The 22,133-nt window shown below is 39.9% G+C and overlaps 1 protein-coding gene across 3 annotated transcripts in view; it reads left to right on the top strand.

Moving 5' to 3' along the window:
* Positions 1–20,856, top strand: part of DHRS3 (dehydrogenase/reductase 3) — a 44,298-nt gene extending 23,442 nt beyond the window's left edge. The window contains exons 1-7 of one of the 3 annotated variants that reach the window (XM_074848285.1): positions 10,757–10,786; positions 12,498–12,544; positions 13,360–13,503; positions 13,782–13,901; positions 14,662–14,900; positions 15,929–16,054; positions 17,251–20,856. In XM_074848285.1, the coding sequence (XP_074704386.1) occupies positions 12,536–12,544; positions 13,360–13,503; positions 13,782–13,901; positions 14,662–14,900; positions 15,929–16,054; positions 17,251–17,335 (723 nt within the window). In that variant the 5' untranslated portion in view covers positions 10,757–10,786; positions 12,498–12,535 and the 3' untranslated portion in view covers positions 17,336–20,856. Of the gene's footprint in view, positions 1–10,756; positions 10,787–12,497; positions 12,545–13,359; positions 13,504–13,781; positions 13,902–14,661; positions 14,901–15,928; positions 16,055–16,132; positions 16,413–17,250 lie in introns of those variants that run through there. The other 2 variants (XM_074848283.1, XM_074848284.1) reach the window with 2 other exon arrangements.
* Positions 20,857–22,133: the final 1,277 nt, after the last annotated feature.

Genomic DNA, 22,133 nt, shown 5'->3' with positions numbered 1-22,133 from the left:
TAGATGATGATGATGTACTCCACAGAAGTAGCCAGTTAATTCTACAGGAACTATGGGGAGAAGAAAAAAAGACAACATCTCTCTTTATTTCCTTCCCATAAAACTGGACAAGTGTGTAGAAATTCTGTATCTTTCCCTCTGGTCAGTTTGGAAATGTCAGCTAATGATCCATTAACAAATCCATTAACAAATGTCAGTTAGTTTTTAATGTTCATTTTTCACTTTGATTTCTGGAATGAATTGAAGATACAAATCTCATACCATTGCTGCTTTAAGGTGTTGTGTAGGGAAGGGACTGCAAAGGAAAAATCTTAAAGGCAGAGAACAACAGCCTCAGAGCTGACCACCGAGAGAGAACAAACTGGAATTTTTAAACTTGTGTGCTTATCAGGAATATGAAGCAGAAATTATTAGAGAGGTCTTTTTAGCTGGGCCCAGGCCCTGTTCTTCAAAGCATCATGACAACATGCTGAAGAGTCGAACAAGTCAGACCCAGGCACTGCCAGATCCATTGGCTGATAACACTGACGCCAGTGGAGAAGGGTCAAATACATGCTGTTTGACCTTTATCCCAGTGGGGATTAAATTGATTCTAATTAATAGGCTTGGGAATAGATGGGTACCTTGGCAGAGTTTGTAACTAGTTTAAGTTGTTCATCCTATTAGCTTAGCCATAAACTATGCATAATTACAAAAGGATTTTGTGGACAGCCACCCTTATGTTGTCACCTTCTTAATTACAATTCATTGAATACAGTGCTACAGAGCTTACTTGTTTTGAGTAACATAGGGATTTCTGTTGTCTAGCACTGCCAGAGCAAATGTGTCAGTGCTCCACTCATGGCCATAAAATAGTGTTTGAAAGCACAAATGCAGCTCTGCTGACATCAGTTATGCTTTATGTATGTGACTGTGAGATAAATCTGGCTCTCAGTATGTAATCAGTGGCAGTTGTACCTCTGAGCACACTTAAACAACATAAAATTATACATATTTTGAGGTGGTATAAAAATGATGCCTGGAAAGATTCTGGGCTGTGATTATCCTCTAGTATGACGTATTTTTAGCCACAGGTTAGAAAGAGTCTATATAAAGGTGGGGTGACAGTTGGTATGACCTGGCTAATATATTTAATCCCTTATCTAAATGAAACAATTTCAAATAGCTGCAGATGGAGTTCAAGCTTCACTTCTCATTCAGTCAGTGTTCCTTCTCTTGGTCAGCACAGATATCACCTTGCACCAGTTGTTTCGATAGGTAGTGTTTGTCTTTTAGGTATGTCCTCTTTTCCAGTAAGTCCTGGACTGAAACTTCTAGCTAAGTTGTTCTGAGTGTAGACTTGTATCAGAAAGTGAAAACTTCAGACACTGAACAAAGTCTTATTTCAGTGTTTCTTAGAAGCTTCACTGAGCAGCAAATGTCTCCTGTATAGAGCTAGGCCTACGTTAAGAAATCAGGAATTACCACTCAAAAAAAGCATGACATTTCAAGTAATTACAGTTCTTTTTTTCATTCTATTTGCCCTTTGAATCGCTGGGTACACCCAAATTACACTTTCAAGATTTTCTTCATATCTGAGGAGTGGACAAACTTGCACCACTTTAACTGAAAGCAGAAATTGTTAGCTAATCTTTTAATTGGACCTTAAGAAAAACCTCAAATATACTAACTTAAAATAAATTAACGGGAGTGGAAGATGTTGTAAAGACACTGCGCAGTTCACCTTTCCATGCCCTTAAAAAGAATGGCTCAACAATAACAGTGGGCAATCAGATATTTTCTACATGAAGATTAAATTGGTGTTTGTTTTAGATCTGTCATTTTAATCTCCTTGCAAGTAGTAAACAGAGACACCTTGTCTCTGAACAGCACATTTTCTGGGCAAGACTTGGCTGTGGTAGTTTGGAGAGGGAACGGGAAATCCTGACATCCACTTTCAGCAGCTTGGTTTTACGTTGACTACAAACTTAAATTCCCTATGCCCTACCTCCTAAAAAAAGCCCTACCCGTGAGGACAAAACTCGGCTTGCTGCCCTAAAGAGAAGAGATGGTGCTTCCAAGTAGAATATTAAAGACATCCAGCTGGTACAAGTGCTTCTTTCCCAAAGAGGTAATAGAACAGGGCTGGCTCTAACCACAGCGAACTGTCAGAATGATGTAAGAACATTTCCAGGACTCTTGGGAAACACGGGAGTCCTGTCTCACTGAACTGAGTTGTTTGATTTTGGGTTTTGAGATATGCTGATTGTGCAGTGTTGTAGAGTGTTCTCTGTGTTGCTTGTTACTTGATTTTAATCCAGGCCCCTTAGAGACTATTGTCTATGCTGTGTTTATATTTGAATGTGTGCTTTATGGAAGCAAGAGGTTTGCCTCTTTAAAAGCAAAGCGTTTAGCCATCAAAGGGGTTTTTCTGGGTTTCATTTCCCTAGATGATGATGTGCAACTGTTTCAGATTGCTCTGTGGCACCTTCTCCGCTGTAAGGCCATGTGTGTATGTATGCACACATGTGTGTCTGTGTGTGGGTAAGTGTGTGTGCGCAGTGATCTGGCACCTTGCAGCTCCTTTACAGCCCAGAGTTCAGCAGTGGGTCAGCCAGCTCCTAATGACATCATTACACTTGTTTACTGCTCACACAGAGGAAGTGCTATGCTGATGGGTTTGACCACTGTCATCATCTTATTTTAGTCCTGCATTTTTGCAAAATCAGACATTTAGAAACGCCTCTTCTACAAAGTGATTTTAGTTTCTTTTCCTGACTGAGTTAAAAGGGGAAATAAAAGATAGAAAATTCTTAACCACTGAAATTATATTACAAGTACAATATTTCATGTTGTCATTGAAATTGTTAGTGCAACTAAATAATCAGAATGCTGGTTATAGATTGAAAAAAAAATCCATCTCGAAGGGAGTCAGTATAATAGGGATGAACTGTTGTTCTGCAATACATGAAGTCAGAATGGCTTCTTTAGCCACTAGAAGCAGTGAAAACAGTTAAAATACTTTTGGTTTGCTTTTGAGTTACAGATTTAGGCCAAGTCGTGTTATTTGTTTCAGGATCTAGACTTCTAAGTGCAATTTCAACAAGGACGATACATTACAGATTTCTCACTGGTGCACATGGAGATTGCTGTCAGTCAGCACACCTGCAAACCATGTCAGTTAGTTCAACTGTTTCTGTCTTTTTGTGTACCTATATTTTTCAGTGGAAGTAAAGATTGTTCTACAGTGAATGTGAGTTAACCAAAGCCAGGCCTGGTTTTTAGGACTACATTTCACACACTTCATAGAAGTAGTTTACAGATCCCCAATGCTCTCCCATCTACTGGTAGGTAGAAAACCCTTATGGCACAGAGCTGTGCTTGTTACCAACTTTGAACACATTAAGGAATTATTGTGCATCAATATTATATTACTGCCCCCTTGGCTAACTCTTAGTTACTGGACCAGGTTACTTCATAGAGTTTATTTTACTGGAAAGTAAAGTTTATCTCGTGTTCTGTGATAGCTTAATTGATTTTATGTTCATGTTGAAGTGAATTAACTTCATTTTGCATTGCAGTGGCCTAAAAAGCATGCATGTGGTAGGCAATCACATCCAAAGGATGGTAACTTCCAGGGAGCTGTAACTTATTAGTATGCTAGAGCTTGATTTGTGATTGCCTGACCAGCCCCTCTAGTTTTAATAAGTATCATTGTAACAGAATCTGATTAGAATTGCTTTGATCATTTCTGGATAAAAGTAATGATCATAACTTTGTTTCTACATGTAGGTATCATTTTATGTAACTAGACCTGTACTGTTTTTAACATTTTTTTATAAGTGGGGGTAGCTACTTCATCTTAACAGAGTATTGAAAAAATTGGTATAATCAGTGAAAGACCCTTTTTAGCCACCTGTACCCCTCTGGGGGATGCATGCTCTGGGAGCTTACAATCCTCTGATTCCCATCCTCCTTCTCTGACTTAACAGGCCGAGAAAGTTAAATATGTCCTGAAAACTGTCATTTGTACAACAGATGAATAGATTTTAGAAATTCTGCCCTGTTGCATAGCAACAGCCACCATTAAAGAATAACATTTTGAAATGTACATAAAAAGATAGGAAATCAGTTAAGCATTTAAATATTGAAGCTTTCTTCTAAGCTGTATCCTTTATTTCTTTGACTAAAATACTTATAAGAAAAGCTCCTTTTGACAGCTTTTAGATGGTTTTAAAATGGTAGCAATTTTTTTCTGGAGGCAAAGAAAGGAGGCTTGTAGGGGGGCTTGTCTGGAGCTGTTGCTAGCATTCAGTTTATATACAAGTTTAATGTAGGCGATTTTAACTCCCAGTACTTCTCCAGTAGACTCATGGGAGAAATTATTTTTTCAGTCAAGAGCTGCATCATATTATGCACGTGGATGATCTGGAGCATATTTTAGGCCTTTCTAGAGGGTAGTTTATAATGACAGCGTTAGAAACATTATTCATCCTAGGCTTCCATGTCTGGTTTTGTTGCAAGCCTTCTTCCAGTTTAACAAATTTAAACACTTCCCTTATTCTTCCTTTTCTGTGCTGTTCCTACAAGAGCTGGGTTTGTCTGCCTAGGTCTTCCTCTGGCTTGTAAACATTCCTGGTGGTTCCCTGTTCATCAAGCTTCTAACACATTTACCGTGTTGTTCACCTTATTTTTCAATTCTGCTGATGTGACAGTACAGCAAAATGCAAAGTCCCCATGACAGGTAACAGGACTATGATGACATATCACTCGTAACAATGTGGAGTAAACTTAGCTCCAGTTTGCATAGTAGTGATCATAGCTTCCTGGCAACGTTCAGAACCGGTCCAGCATCAGAAGGCTAATTGTTACCTCTTGAGTATAGCATCTGATTGATAAAATTGTATTTATTATTTTTTATAGAGCTTGTAGTGGAATTGTATATATTCCCCAAAATAAGTAAAGTGCTGATGAAATATAATGATTTCGCTTAAAGCAAAACTGAAGGTGTTCTGAATGAAAGCTGACAATTTTTGCTCAAAACTGGTAATCCAGCATAATTGATACTTTTGTAAACTCTCTGGGAGTCTAGCCCTAGGAGTCTGAGTGCTGTCTCAAATGTGGTGATGCAGTGGCCAGCCTTCTCCACTAGAAGTTAAAACCGCTCAGCATTTCAAAATTAGGCATTCTGTTAGAGAATTCATCTCACAAATATAAAGGCAAACTCTAAAAAATAATCCAATTCTATTGGCACCCAGTTTGTAGCTCTTTAATTCTTCTTTTCCATGAATTTACGTTAGGTCTGATTTATCCACTTTGTTCGTTAAGAAGTAGTAGACTTTTCAGTTGACTGTTGGTTGAACCAGGCAATTTTAGAAGTTACTTTCACCCAGTTGGGTGATGGAAATAATGCTGTGTTGGATCCACGTTTTTAATTTCACATGTCCCTTACTTCTAACATTACCCTGTAATCTAAACTTCTGATTGTTTTTAGCTTTACAAAAACAAACACCCTTAACCGTTCAGTGTCAACATAACTTTCTGTCATAGTAAATGTTTAACTATATTACATGAACTTTTAACCTGCCACATGTTAAGAACTCTTTACCCTGAGAGGTATATGCAATAAGTAAAAACAATAATGCAGGATTTTGGAAGGAAAACTTGCAAACAGCAAATCTTCAACTATGCTGAAATGCCCTGTTGGACCATGGCATTTCTGTCGAGCAGATCCAGTCATTTTTTTTTTTCTCCTTTGAAATGTTATTTCTATCCCTTCGTACTGTCTGCTGTGCTTGCAGTACAAAAGGGCTTTCTGCACCTGCATATTTACCCTCCCCACAATTTCCTGAGATCTCTGTGGACATTTTTTATATGAATCTGGATTATAGGGATGGCATGCCAAGCAAATGGAGGCGGCAGCACTCTGGTTATTTTTACAGGATGGAGTATTATATTTCTGTTGGTAGATATCTGCAAAGCCTTACCTCAAACACATGACTTTAAAAAACCTATCCCTCTCCCCAACCCCCAGATATGCCACTTCTTTCTGCTTTGCAGCCAGAGAATTTTATTGCTGGATATTTCTTTGTGTGCTTTGGTTCCCTGGAGCAGAGGCCGGTTCTAACACATGGTGTGGCAGACATTCACCATTAAAAATCTGTCGTTTTTTCCCCCACAAATGCTTCCATGAACCTTTGCAGGGTGACAGCTTGTGGCCACTTGGTGCTTTTGTTGGAACGTGCACTCCATTTGACCCTGTCCCAGCGTTAATAGGATTGTAAAGGCTGACTCCTGCGTGACCTCTTCTTGCAAACAACCCTAACCCTTCCCCTTCCTCAACTGTTCTGTACAACAGAGCTGAAAAGTGTTGCTCCCAAGGCAGTCTGGAGTCGCAGTTCATGCTGCAGACGAAAGCAATTGGAAAAACCACTGGAAAAAAGTCAGCATGGGGCCACCTGTCCTTAAATAGTCCCGACTGTGAGAACAGTAGGCATTTGTTCCCTTCTTTAAAGGGAGCTGGTCTTAAATGCCTGTATGCAGACAGAAAATTACAAATTTTCTTTCCAAGGAAGCCCCCTGTTGAATAGGAGGCAGGTGTTTACATACTTCTCTATGATATTTTTAGGTGCTGTTTTGTTTCCTTCAGAGGAAAAAAGGGGTGACTGGGGTACAACTGGAATTGACTCTGGTTTAGGTGAATAATGTTAATCTCATCGAGTGCTAAGTCAACATATAAAGTAATAAAAGTTCTGACTCTAGACTGAAGGAACTGGAATTCGCTCTTTTTGTCTCCTGAAGTTTCTTTAGACCTAACTTTTAATCTCGTTGCTGTATATTACTCCTGGCCTTAACTCAAACCAGTTTATAATAGTCTGTGTTTTGTATTCACCATGGTGGCAGGATTAAGTTTAAATTAAATTCTTACAGTCTAATGTCTTTACAACTTCTAAATACTAATCTTGAAAAGCTTGTGTGTGAAATAGGTAAATGGGCTTACTCTCTTGATTCCCCCATGCTTACCTGTGCTCGCTCTTATACCCGTCCCTTGCAGCTTTGATATTCACTTTCCACTGTGGGAATTGAGAAAATTTTGCCACTGGCCTGCTTTGTTTGCTTACTTTTATATAAGTGTCACTAAGGGGCTGGGTTAAGTATTTTGACCTACTTCAGGCATCAAAAGCTTCTTTTTTCCTTTCTAAAGCCAAGATTGGCTTTTCACACTGAACGGCCACACCTTTCACTCTTCCAGTAATCTGTCTCCAGCATGCCTCTCCCATGGCGAGCTCCTGAAAGAACTTGTCTGGCTTTGCCCTGGGGGCTAGAGAGGGGAAGGGGTGGAGGAGAAAACCCTTATGCCATTGACAAGCAAAATACATGAACACTTTTGAGGCTGTAGGATTTAACCTCCTGTTCTCATGATATGCAAAACTCTGCCAGGATTATGGGATACATTGGAATGCATTTCTTTGGAGGACCAACTGTGAGTTAGTATTACGAGGCTTTGTAAATATATGGGGATAAGACTGACATACTTCAGTGGATTATCTACACTTTGTACTTCCTAAAAGTATGCAGGAACTTTCAGTATTGGGTGCAGAAAGGCTTTCCCTGTTTGAACAAAGGTAGCAGTCTGTGCAATTACAGATACCAGCTCAAACAGAGCAACTTTTGTTTCACTGGACTAGGAAGGAGGTTGAAAGGGGAATGAAATGTGTTGACCTACCAACTACTTCCTATCTCTGCTGATCTGTGGCAAGGAGTTGTGGTTGATTTGTGGAGGCAGCAATAATGAGATCAGGCAGGAAGGGCACTTTCGTGTGTCTCTGCAACACTTTAATCTTTCAGTGTCTTCAAACTGATACAGAGAATTGCTTCACAAATCGTAAAAATGCAGAAACTTTTGGAATGGAAGTTCTATCTGCTAATCAGTATGCACGTTGTGCTGGGAAAAAATGAGAGTGAACAATTCTATACTAAAATACAACCCAGAAAATTCAAGGGGAGTGTCAAGAAATGGCACATGTTTAGTCTCAGAAATGCTTTTGTTATGGGACACCTTTCCAGCACTGGTCTAGCTCACTGGAGGGATAAAGTCTAGCACAGCGGGTTTGCTGAAGATACAGTGCCAGATTAATTGACGGTGTAAAAGGGCAACATTCCTTTGCTGCTGTTCTTGAACTGTGTTAGCAATAAAATCGGACCAAACAAGTTAAATAGCCTTGTAAATGATGTGAAATTAGCTCTAACCTCATCTCCTGCACCAATAATATACTTAAGACTCTGGAAGCATAGATCATGCGTGTATATGGTGGTTGATAGCAGCTTCAATCTAGGCTAGTTTATATAAATTAGTGGCTTTATCTGATTTTGTGGCGGTCAAAAGCATAACTCTTACTCGTGTTACAGTGAAAATCAGGATTTAAACCTGCAGTCAGGTTTGGGGCTTTTGGCAAGTAGCCAGTGCAGGCCTCTATTAGAAAGTCTTGCCTTAGTACAACAGCAGCTAAAACCTTCCTTTTGACTCCCCTCCGACCTCAGGGCATGTCTCATTAGCAGATTAAGTCCAGAGTTAAACGAGTCCTCTGGGAGGGGAGGATGCAGTGTCTACTGAGCCTGCCACTCTAGCTGAAATGATTTTCCTAAGGCCAGATAAGGAGTTCTGTGACTTGCCAGAGGGGAGAAGATCTAGAGATAAGGTTTGTTTTGCAAAAATCTGCTCATGAATAAATCCTGGGAAAATCTGCACTGAACTGTGATGTCACAGCCCTTGCCTGCTTTAAGGTTAATTAAGAGCAGGGCGTGTTAAGTTCCTCTGTCATCATAAATCTATTCCTTCCTATGTCCAATGGTAGGAAGACTCCTACCCTGCTGCTGCCGGCTCTCACCGCCTCTCGCCAGCAGCCTGGAGCATAAGCGATTGCTTTAACATTCCACCTGCCTCCCTGACTGCCAACCACCGGGGTCACCCAGAGGTAACCACGGGGCAGGAAGCCTCCAGGAGCGGGCCTGCCACAGCGGGGATTAACCGCCTCGCTGGGCTGTTGCCCTCGGCAATTTTCTGGTCAGTAACTTTTTGAAAGGAGAGCGTGTCTAGTGCCGTAGGGAGGGGCAGGCAGGAGAGGATGACGAGAGATGAAGGGGGAGAAGCAATAGGGGCTGGATTCGTTCCAGGACGGAAAATTGTCTGTCCAAGAACTTAGCTGAAACACAAATAAAATATTCCTCTATCCACCATTAAATTACCGTGAACGGGTGGCTGTGCAACATCCTGACAGGCCGTGTAATAAGGAACACCATGTCTCTTTTCTCCTTTATTCTTTTTCGTTTTCCTCTGTCCCAGACAGGAACTCCTTGTCTGTAAGAGTAATTCTCTGCAGGACTTAGCCTCCAGTTGGGATACACTTGTTGCCAATTTAGAATTAAACTTAAAAAGGAAAGGGGACACAGACCAGACTCAGACCCATCTACGTTTTGAAAATTGTGTTTCCTAACAAAGTGGACCATTTCCTAAACTGCAGATCTAGACTGCCTTCAAATGCAGAGCGCTCAAATCCTAACGAGGGCAGGTTAAAGCTAAATTATGCCTTTCTTGATGTTGACTGAGCAAAGAATAAAGTGAGGGTTCCTTACACGCTTGCTTGCATAGAAAGGGAAGTGCCAGCCGTGCAGCTTTCAGCTAACTGGGGCTCATGAGGCATCAGCACGACACAGGCCCAGGCCCACAATCATATTCATCAGTTCAACAGTGAGCAAAAGTTTTTGTTCAGGAGCACTGAACACATGCACGATTATCGCTGACTCTTAAGCCGTCTAGTTGAATGGTTTAGTGAGAATCTTACAAGTAACACAACCCAACCAGTGCTAAGCAGCAGATTGTCAAATTGCAGATTTTGCAGAAGGAGGTTGATTCAAGGACTGATGAGTAGGTTTGTAGAAAAATCTCAGGTGGCAGTAGTAGAGTAAGGACCCAGAACAACATTGGTGAAACTGCTGCAAGCACGAAGGGAGAGGTATTGCCTACGCAGAAACGCTAAGCCAAAGCCCCCTGTGAGGATAGAGTTCAGGAGCAACAGAAGCCTCAACCATGACGCTAATGCAGCAACTAGAAGTCTTGTCTCTTTGTAAGCTCTGATATCCTAGGAGGCCAGAGGGAAGCCCATGCCAATTTAATTTGGCCAGATGTAAGAGAGAAATTGAAAGTCTCATATGATCTTGTAGGAGCAGTCAAGCTTGAATTTGGACCAAAAGCATGTTGTATTGAGTTCTGAGTTTTATCCACCTGTAGTAGCAGAAATAACGGCAGGAAACCTCACTTCCCACTGTGTTGTTGGGGAACTTTCACCTCTCACGAAAGAATGGTCTTTTATTTACTGCTTTTCTCTTACGCAGGCTGAAGCCTTCGCCTGAGTGTAAACAGTATCAAGGACATGAAAACTTCCCATGGAAACAAATCAGTGCTGAAGTTAATGCTGTCAGCAGGATAACCAGCAAATTCTGTCTTCCCCAGATGACCCAGATTTTAATGGGGTCACCTTGCAAGACTTGCCTGTAGGATATTAAAGGTCCCAAAGTAACTGTTGGGGCGTAAAAAATGTTATGTCCAAGAGTTGCATCACAGACAGATGTTCCTTTGACAGGTCATCCTTTGCTTAACTATTCTTCCATGTATATTTCCTGACATTCAGTGCATCAGTGGCAACTCTTGGGAATAGGAGGCTGTATGGATGTTTGAATCAGGCTGAAGTGAAGAGTGAGGCATCTACTTTTTATTTTGCAATAGCAGTGTGAAACCCTGGAGTGCTAGGTATGTGAGGTCAGTGTCTTGCCTTACTCCCCTTGTCTGACACCTTATTTCTCTTTCTCTCCTCTTCCTCTCCTACCTTCCATCACTCTTCAACTTGTCAGTTAATTTTTTTAGTGTCTGCATTTGATCCAATCCAGCTAAGAGGTTGAAGTTCACACTGATGCAAACGGTGGGCATCAAACTTGATGCTTACGTTTGACATTTTGTAGTTTTTTCTCCCCTTTCAACAGAGATGTAGGTTGTGAAAGAGAGGGCAAGTGTGTATGCTTATAGTTGAACAGTATTTTGTAAATATTTCCTGGAAGCTTGTGAAATTTCTCATGTGTTCTTGATTTCCCTTCAAGTCTGCAGAGTAGGCATAAGAAATATCACCGAGTCTAGCTCTGAGTTCAGAAGTGAGTAAATAGCCATCAGTTTTACAAGCTTTGTGTAGATGCCAAAGCCTGATGGCCAAGGGTGATAATGCTGAGGCTTTCGAAGACAGGCCAGTACACAAGCCAAATCTTTAGCCATATGCTTTCTTACAGTTTTTAAGTCTGGTCACAACTTTTTCCTTGAAAATTACTTCCCCTGAGATAAGATTTCCCATGAAATGGCTCTGGCATGTTTATACATGCTCTGAAGTCTCTGGTTAATCAACTCAGTCCTTTGGTGATTTTGAGAATATAAGTCTATCAGCCTGTGTGTGTTTATGTTTGCAGATGTGCCAGTGACTTGTAAATGGGATTAATTGTAAACTTAACTCATTTAGGAAATGTTTGAGGATGCAGGTACTTCTGGATTTTAGCCTTGCCTAGTCACACTGGAAGAGCTCTTTGACCCTGCCAGAGATTAGTTTTAGAACCAGTTATGAGATAAGCTTAACTAGTCCTTAAAAATAAGCACGTTAAAGCTCTCTGCAAGGATTTGTTGTGGGGAGGGAATACTGCAGGTCCTAATTTTTTATGTTTACCTTGCTGTTATTAAGTTAATTGCAGGGATTGAGTTATAAACTGTCATGTAGTTTAGATTATTTTTTCCTGTTCTTTCAACTTTTGGAAAAACTCAAAGATTATTATATCTTTAACATTTAAGTGTGTTTATTTTTAACCATTAAAAAAATCAACATACCAGTCAGATTCATACTAAATACACAGTGGTATGGGAAGCGACTGTACTTCAGTCACTGCTTGGAAATAGCACGGCTCTGAGAGCAACAAAGCTGTTTCCATTTTCAAAGCCCATTTTCCCAGTCCCCTGATCAGAGTAAACCTGCATTTGTCTCTGTGAATGTCCTCACTTATTTTTTAGTACTAAATAGTAATTTTGCATTATCAATGCTGACAACTGAAATTGTGAGCAGTAGCAACCTTTTTCTTCTTTCTCTTTTGGATCTTGCTGTTTGACTCGCAGAGCAATCACCTGATTTCAGTAACCATACTCCATTCAGTAATTTATTTTTTGCAGAATGACAAGTGACTCACCATTCATAACATGGTGAATGCTGAGCAGACTTAGCTTGAAGAGCAAAAAGGATAGATTGATTCATATATAGATGTCTTACATAACAGAGACATTAAATTATATTCCTTGCAGTAGCCTTAAAAGAAAGAGAAAATAAGGTTATAGGAAAAAATATTTTGGTTAAATCTGTTCAGCTGTAGATTAATGTTTGAAAAACCGTGGTGGAAGCACCATCTCATACTTGAGACTAATATTGTTGTCTTACTAGGAAAAATCATACTGGATAAAGCCCCACAATGAAAATCAATGAACCTGGTAACTTTTCAAGTTTTTTCTATTTCTGACCTCCATGATGGTGTAGAAATACAGATAGGGTTCCACTGGTTATGTCTTCATTATATATCAAATCCATGGTATATGATTTTAATGTTTTCTTTCCACAGATATTCAGAATTGTTCTTTGTACAATAAGTATTGTATCATTTTTACGGTGTTAAATGGGAGCAGCAAGTGAAATCTTGCATATATTAGTTGTAAAATAAATTCATGCTTGAAATTGCTCACTTTAAATGTCTGTATTAGGATGAACCTCTTGTTGAAATGCACCTAGGACACCAGCCTGCAAAGAGCATTGCAAATAGTTACATATGATATGCTGAACAAATATGTTTTACTGCAGAGCAGATACTATCTCCAAATGTAGAGCAAGAACTAGATACATACCAGACATACAGGAAGGTCTCTGATTTTAGAATAAATTTCTCTTTTTGTGTGTATATAGCAAAAGCAGGGATAGCTTTGAAATGTCATGATACAGAAAATTTGCCAAGCGTTTCATATATTTGTCATGTTAGGCTAAAGATCTGAGTTTTTGTGTTAGCTATTGTGTTGCTTGTAAAGAACCTGTAAATAGAGTTAGCAGCCGTGGGATACAGCTACCACCGTGATACTCAAGTCCCATCCCCATGTAATAGAAAATCATCATTAGTCTTAAATGAAACAATGCAACATGGCTGGCAGTGAAAACACATCAAAGATATTCATCAAATTGTTGAAGTTAGAAGCATGTTTTAATTATTTTAGATTTGAAGCAGAAGCACTTCGACTCTAACAAAAGTTTCTCGCTGCAGATCATCCTGTGGGGTCGAACTGAGAAATGCCTGAAGGAAACCACAGAGGAAATCAGGATGATGGGGACAGAATGCCATTATTTCATTTGTGATGTAGGAAATCGAGAGGAGGTCTATCGGCAAGCCAAAGCTGTGCGGGAAAAGGTTAGTGTCTGTGGAAATTCTGGGCAGAATTTAGTAACGACTCCTATTTGATGAGAAAAAAATATTGACAAATTGGGAAAAAAGAAGGGTGTGACCATCCAGATTATGTTGTACAAAGTCTAGCTACCTGTTCTAAGTGATGACAAGGCCTATAGGCAAGAATGTCAAAAGCTATGAAAATAATGATGTATTTAGGCAATAATAGATATTCAGATATAACAGTAAGTGATGGTTCGTGAGGAGAGACACTAGTTGTGACAAGTCATTTATTTTTGCAGGTGGGTGATATCACTATCCTGGTGAACAATGCTGCTGTGGTCCATGGTAAGAGCCTGATGGACAGCGATGATGATGCACTGCTCAAATCACAACATATAAACACCCTGGGACAGTTCTGGGTAAGATAAGCTCTTGTATCACATGTACTCAGAACTGGGAATCAAAGTGACAGATTACAGCTGGTAAACACTTGGCTGCTACTAGGTCTTTCTAAATGATGCTTGGTAAAATCAGTCTGGACATGAAAAAGTGACAGAAAAAAACAATGAGAGGGGCAAAGGCCAGAGGGAAGAAGTCTAAAAAAAATTAATTTTTCCGGTAGTAACACAGTATTTGATGCTCTTGTATCCCCATTCTGTGATTTCCAGTAAACCATATGATTTCTTTTGAGAAAACCTGAGCTCACAGAGGATAGTTTTCTGTACAGCGATGTGTATGGAACATCAGAGGAGCATGAGACTGCATTGCTCACGGAAGAAAGCTAGTGTGAAACTCATTCCATCTTGCATTAGATAATAGTAATAAAAAAAGAGCTTCTTGTTTCATCGCTTTGTTGAAGAGTTTATCCTCTACAGGTTCTTAAACACACAAAGCATTCTGTCCATGGCCTTTATCTGTAGGTACTGCTTACTCACGTGCTGGGACAGATTTTGGTTTGTTTCTGCACAGACTTTGCCTGTTTTGAATCTTTCAGAAAATGACAAAGCAACGAGGTACTCTCCCACTCCTTTCTTAGCATAATGAACAGCACAGTTTGGCTTGTTGTCATTGTGTCACCTTATTTTTTTTTTCAGTAACTATTGTTTTTGTTGTATCTCTGCTGAGCAAACCTTTTTTTTTTTTTTTTTTTTTTTTTTTTTTCAATCTGTTGTTCTTCAGACCACCAAAGCATTCCTGCCAAGGATGCTGGAGTTGCAGAATGGACACATTGTTTGCCTGAACTCTGTCCTGGCCTTGTCAGCCATCCCTGGTGCCATTGACTATTGCACCTCCAAAGCCTCGTCCTTTGCCTTTATGGAAAGCCTGACCTTGGGGCTGCTAGACTGTCCCGGAGTGAATGCCACAACAGTCCTGCCCTTCCACACCAGCACAGAGATGTTTCAGGGCATGAGAATCAGGTCAGTGCAGGGGAACTAGAATAAAGCATCTCATTTTAAATGAATCATCAGAATACACTCCTAATTAATGCTTCATTTAGTTAAGAGAATTTGATGTCTCATTTGGCTGCCTGGGAACAGAGGGTCACTCTAGGCCACCTGGGACTCATCAGACTGGTTCCCTCAGTTTGCTGGCATATTCATACAGCCTGCCTGTACCGAGACATTTGCTTCTACAGAGAAAACTGAAAGCTGTTTTCCCCTGAGTGTATTTGGGCCATATGCAGCCACCAGAGAGGGAGGGGAGGCAATCTGAAAATTGAGGTCATTCAAAAGGAGCAGTCTACAAATTACTTGGGAATTAACAGTACAAATTCCTCCTTTGTTCATTGAAATACTTAATTCTTTTCTACTGAAAGGAATGACAGCCACTTACTGAAGTAAAGCTACCAGTACCTCCTTTTTACCACTAAGAGAACAAGCTAAATTCAAAGATTAATGGTTGACCAAATTAATCTTTTACAATGAACAAAATAACCCATTAATATAGTTTGTGCTCTCTTAGTCAAGAAAATATGCAGTGTCAAGCTATTGCTGGAGTGGGGAAAAGCCTTATGTTTGGTATTAAAAGCAATGGGGGAAAATATTTGTATTTCACCTGTCAAGAATTTGAATCAAGCAAAGAGCAACAGAGAGGAAGAGGAGAAATGCCAACACTGAAAAGATAGCATTTTGGTACTGGTTTGCATAGAGTTTAAGAGAATCCCTGAATCAAGATTCCAAGTACACTCTCTGCCACTTCTCCCTAAAGGCACCAATATGTACATTCTTAACTGGTTAGCTAACCTAGTAGTACTGGTTGGAACTGGGCTTTCTGCTTTCCAGCTTTCTGTCTGGAACTGGAACTTTCTGCTCCTTCCAGCCTGCTTTGGGGCATGTTTGAATGCCAGTAACCAGCGATAGATTAGTGAATAACAGGACTTGGACAGTGATATCTTAAAGAAGGAGTTTTGTTAACAAATAATTATTTTAGTTTTTTCTTTATTCAGGTTCCCTAATCTTTTTCCTCCTCTCAAGCCAGAGACGGTGGCTAGGAGGACAGTAGAAGCCGTTCAGATGAATCAAGCCTTCCTGCTCCTTCCATGGACAATGCATGTTCTTGTCATCCTAAAAAGGTAAATATTTCCTTTGCCCAGCAATAGCCTAGCCTGTTGCGTTAGACTGCCTCACAGTCCTCCTGTCTGTCCACCCAGGCAAGCCTCAGTCTGACCGTAACCCGATATCCAGGATCAGGTTGGTGCATCCCTTCCCGTAAAAGACAGTCAGAGAAGCAAAAGGGAGAAAACTTCCCAAGATTCCCTTTGGTATAACCCCATTACAAAACCTGTTTCATTCCCAAAATTTGGATTCCTGAGGTCTGAACAGGTATTTGTATCTAGGAAATTTCTTAACAATTAACATATGCATGTAGTTGATTTTGATTTGTGAGCCACTCTTTGGACTCCAGGCTTTATATTGTAAAGGATTTCTGTACTAAAAAGTATGTACACACAGCTGTATTTAGTGAGCATTGCTTGTGTTAAAGCAATGAAACTACTAAAAAAAATATTTTTGTGTATGATTAGGACAGAAATTTTAAAGTCCCTAAGGAAAGTAAGTCATAACTTCATATCCTGAAACAACTAAAGAGAAAGGACATGTAAAACTGTGTTTCCATGAGAGTTTGCACTAAAGCCTTTGGAAAAACCTACTTCAGTCAGGAACTGAACCAAGGCTATGAGATTTCTGTGGAAAATAATTACAGTATTGCGTTTCACACAAGAAGAAATAATTCACAATAAATGCTTTGCTCTGAATGTAAAATTTGGGATACTCTCAAAAGTTACCAGAAATTCTACAGGCTGAAAAAGGGCTGTTCTCTTTCTCCTTTATTGTAAGAATTAATAATTTATTTTCTATTACAGTAGCTGTCAGGAAATTAGATCTATATCCATACCTTATGATAAGAAGGCTACATGCCTAGCACAAATAGATGGCACATTAACGAGAGAACTCAGTTTAAATTTGTGTATTTCGGAGAACAAGATTCTGCACAAGATTTGGGAGGAATAAAACTTGATGGTATCTTCCAAGTTACAGTTTTTACTGACCTTTTTGGATAAATTTTTTTCTGGACTTGCTAAAACTTTCTCCCTTTAGGCCTATGCACAGCAGGATACTGACACAAGTTTTGTCTGTGTGCTCTCACTAGCTCATTTCTGAGAATGTGTATATTTATGTATGTGTGTACATAAACACATATTTACACATCCTCTTATTAGAATAGACTAAGAGGTTTGATCTGCTTATTTTCTTTCTGCTTCTCCTGCAGCATTCTCCCTCAGGCAGCACTTGAAGAAATCCACAAGTTTTCTGGGAGCTACACCTGCATGAACACTTTTAAAGGACGAACATAGACTTGATGGTGCAAGGACTATTCTTCAGTGAAACCAACACAAGCATGAAAATCCTGACAAGACTGTGAATCAGCAGGCTTGGCTTTCAGCCTGTTCATGTGACTTGTGCTGCTCTGAGGCAACACATTTCTTGCAGGTCATATCCATAGTAACACGACCTTTGCACAGGATTGAAGGACTAGACTATGGACCCTTGGAAAGAAAAACAAAAAGTGTGAAATGTTTATATGATGTTTAATTCTTTAGAGTTCAATTGTTAAATCTACTCATAGTTTTAAGATGTAATTTTTGTTTCTAAAGTGTCTGTAGGCTGTCTCAGCTGAGAGGCAGCACATCACGCCCCATACATGCTTTATCCCCTCTCTTCAGAGGAACTGCAATTACAAACTGCCCCTGGTTTCATTTCAGCTTTTTGAATGGGGAACTTAAAAAATACTTTGAAGAACTAAAAGTTACGGACATTTAATGGAAGCTTCTTTCCCTTTCTTCACTTTACATCCCTCGATGAAGCTGTTCCCAACTCACATCAGAGAAGGAGTAAACGATGGAGCAATGTTTTCTTTGTTAAAGGCCACCCATGACTTCTGTCTGGAAGGACTGTGCTGGGCCTAAGAAAGCTGTCTTACTTCACCTGTGAAGGCTGGAGAGGAATGCTCAGTCAGAGAGCAGACAGTTTGAATAGTGGAAGATTCTTTCTGTCACTGAACTCATATATGAAATTTAATTGTCTTTCTGAATATTTTTGTTCATTTATGATAAAATATATATATATTTTTAGCATTAATCCCAGATTGCCACGCACGTAGGCAGCATCACATTGGGAATGAACTAAATCTAGACCTAAAACTAGAGGCTGCTTGTACAAACATACAATCACTGACATAATCCATGCAGAAGAAAATCCATTGTATCAATCTGCAGAGTGAAGTAAGTGGAATAATGCTCTAAAAATAGAAGAGACACTACTGTAGTGCTCATGAAATGTGAAGTTTGGAAGCACAGTTAGCAAAGACCTGATTAAATGCACGTTGAATTCGACTGGGAATATACCCATTGTTTTTTAGGGGCATTGAATCAGGCACTGATCAGCCAAAAGTGATAAATACTGCTTGGACTGAAATGCCAGAAGCAGCTAGACATTATTTATTTTTGTAATGATATATTCTCTTTGACAGCCTAGTAAGAGCAACACTGCATTCCGATGCCAGATGCAGTGTGCAGCACTAGGCATAGCGATGTAGTTGAAACCTATTGGAACAGTACTAAAAGAGGAATTAATATAATTGCAATACAGGAAAGTAGCAAGCCTAACTGGAGAACACCTGAATGAAGCACTTCAAGGAAGGCCATGTGGTTAAAGTAAAAGAGTGAATTTAGGGCTCCTGACTTGAATTTCAAGCTTTTCCATAGATGTCCTGTGTGACCTGGGGCAAACTGCATAATTTCAAGGTGCACCCTGACCTGCAAAGCAGATATTTCTAGTGTTTCCCTACCTCAAAAGTCGAAAGTCTCGCTACTTAAATGTTTGTCAAAAGCTCAGCAAATTCAAATGGAACATGCTATGGAAAGGAAAAGCAGTATTTATTCATGAACCAACAGGTTCTATACAAAAATTTAGAAGATGAAAAAACCTATATGCCAAAATGTATAATTTCCTAAAAGAGATCTGAATTACAGCAGAAAAGATATGAGCTCTATTTAGAATATTTCTTTGCTTCTGTCACGTAGAATGGAGATCAACTACTTAGGTGCAATGATGTCAGTGTTAAAATCTGAAGGTCTGGACCTTACTGCAAATCAGTAGATATATTTCTTCTTGAGCAGTTCAAGAGGAAGACATTGCCAAAGTGCCATCGGTGCAAGCCGCTCTGCCCACATGAGTATTTTGAGGAGCTCTCCTGTCTGGGTCAGTGCTTTCTTCCTGAGTTCAGAACATATAAGCTGTAGCAGTGTGCCAGCTTTGAAAAGGTTTCTTACAATGGAGTTTTGTTTTGAATTCCTAGATGTCTGAGGCTCTCTGGAAAGGATGAAAAGAAACTTTGATCTCTCTGGTTTTGATGCCCACCCTAATAGATGCTTTCAGCTTTATTTTTTGTCAATTTTTTGAGAAGTAGTCCAGTTCATTGAAAACACAAGTGCAATGAGGGGAGAACCCTTCCAGGATCTGCCGGGAATACCGACGGTACCATATTTATCAAGACACACTTGAGAGGGGAAGGGATGATTATACATACCTCCCCTTATGCCCTCTAATCCTTTCTAGTTTTTCATTAATCACAGTCAGGCATGCCAGGCTTGTAGATGCAAGAGCAAACAGAATTGGTGAAAGAGGGCACCCTGTGGCGTCCCCTTTAATTTAAACCTTTATGCTGAGATTCTATTCATTGATAACACCTTAATGCAAAAGTGAGGTAAAAACTAGTACACACATTGAAATTGTCTCCACTCATCCCCAAATCGTGTCCCTTAGATGAATCTGCTCCTTTCCTGCACTGCATAAAAGATGTTCCCTATCTTCAGAAGTTGTCTCACATATTAAGTGCTGTTGATTTCTTTCTAATGAATATAAACAAATCAGAACGTAGCTGAGACACTCATCGTCTCACTCCTCACATACACACACACGCAAACTTCCCTCTCCCTTTCCCTCAAGGTCTCTGAGCGGACAGCAGGTCAAATAGCAGTCACAGTGGGGGAGAGGTATGCAGCAAACAGAAAATAATGAGGAAAACATTGACTTTGCTTTTCAGATAGTAGGAAGAGTTGGGTAAGAGTTTGTTCTCTTGCGAGTGTTGCGAGATAGAATGCTCTCCATCCAGTGAGCTACTTGCAGATTTGGATGGATACATTTGAAGACTTTTTTTTTTTTTATAGAAAGGCTCCTCTGGAATGCCTGCTGAGGTCTGCTGTCCCTTTTCACATAAGGTTAGTATTGGGTAATCTTAAAGTGCTGCAAATGTTGACAAGCTTTGTTGAAGCCTAAGGCCTTCTCAAAGGAATTTCCGCCCTTTGACTTATTTTAATTTTGGTTTTCCCTGTTCTCTCCACTGCCTCCTGCTTTCCACGTCACAATTATTTTTTTTCCTTCTGTTTTCGTATGTCATTACTGCACTTTTCAGTGCCACCATCTTGAAGCCAGATGTCATACAAAGAGTCTGGAGTAAATCAAAATCGGGGTATATATTATCCTGCTGGAGGAATCTAGGTGAAGTTGTCAGAGCAGATCATAGAAGTTTCATATGAAATTAGTTTTACTTGCTCCAATCTATGAAGAAGTAGAAGACCCCTTAATATCATTTTTATTCAGGTGATTGCTGCTGTTTTAAAATTTGAATGATAGAGAAATGTTAGCCATTTTGGGACATATGTTCTCCTGACACAAAAAGACCCTATTTAAATGGGAGGATTTTTCAGTTCCAGGTGCTTTCAGAGGCTGGTGTTTGCACAAAGTGATTTTCAAAATTAGCGAGGCAGGGCAGGGAGAGGAGGAGTCCTTTGTAAGTAAACCTGATTCTTCATGTTCAATATTTGATTTTGTATCTTGTTTTTGATGAGAAAAAAACAAAACAAAACAAAAACATGTTCCCTCATGCACTCTTAAAAATGTCCTTTCATATCCCTGCTGATGGCATGGTTTTAGCAGGATGAAGAAAAGGCGTGAGCTCTGAAAGTGGGAACTATACCCTACCTACTCATCCATTGTTCTGTTGAGGTTAAAAAGTGATGGAGTCCAGCCCTATAGCTCTTCTAGAACTTCACAGAAAGTGCCTGGGCAAGTGATTCTGATGTTTGCAAAGAGAAACTTGTACTTTTATGTAATGTGTTAATTAGTGTGGGTGGATATGATCAGATCTAGTCTTGCAAGCCTTTCAGACAACTCCCTGAACACTCCCACCTTCAGATATTAACAGATAGCACTGCACTTGCCAAATCTCATAAAAACCCAGTAACAGACTTAATGCAGGCAGAGCATAAGTGGGTGCATTTATTTCAAAGAGAACACATCTGTTTGTAGCAGACATTAATTTGGCCTAGTATTTTCCTCTAGCTCAAATGCAACTGTTGAGGAAAAGAATACAGGGTGACCTTGGATCATCTATTTTGTTTTGCTTTCTTCATGTGGCTTTAATAAACTTAATCTGGGTGACAGCCACTTTTCAACAGCACTTGTTCATAAATTTGGGGGTAAAGCAAGATGATGTCACACGTAATCTTTTGCATTTTTCACCAAATAACCAACAGCCCTGAGAATCAGAATATTCTGCACTGTCTTTGTAGCTCTCGCCTCCCTGGTACTAAGATCCTTCAACCTGGTATTGCTTCTTAGCCTGCTGGAGTTTGGAGACTGAGCAAAACCTCTCAGTCACAAGCAGCAGTTACATTCTCTAGTGACAGAATCCTCTTTGTTAGAGTGCTTTTCTGGAGGAGATTTTTTGATGTGAATTGTGGCCAGCACCTCGCGCAGACTTCAGCAACTGACTTGGAGAAAGACATGAAGAAAACCAGAACTTCACCCTCTCCCTGCTACTCATTCTCTTTTATCCAGTGTTTCTGATGGGAAGCTGGCAATTCAGTCACTTTTCTGACTGATAAACTGCCCCTCTTCCCACCCTCTATTCTACTAAGATTGCCTCCGTACCTTTCTTCAATACCTTCAGAGAGTTGACAGCTTCACCAGAAACAACCCTTTCTGTACTCTTGAGGAGAGTCAGATCAGCAAGGTAATGTGTTAGAGAGAAGACCAGACTCTGGTTTGATGGGACTGAGGTACCCCAGCCTGTAGACTACAGATAGAAGA

This window comes from Strix aluco, chromosome 22, assembly GCF_031877795.1.
Source record: "Strix aluco isolate bStrAlu1 chromosome 22, bStrAlu1.hap1, whole genome shotgun sequence".
Taxonomy (NCBI): Eukaryota; Metazoa; Chordata; class Aves; order Strigiformes; family Strigidae; genus Strix; species Strix aluco.
Note: the sequence above shows the minus strand (reverse complement) of the source record. Positions and strands in the feature narration are given on the sequence as shown.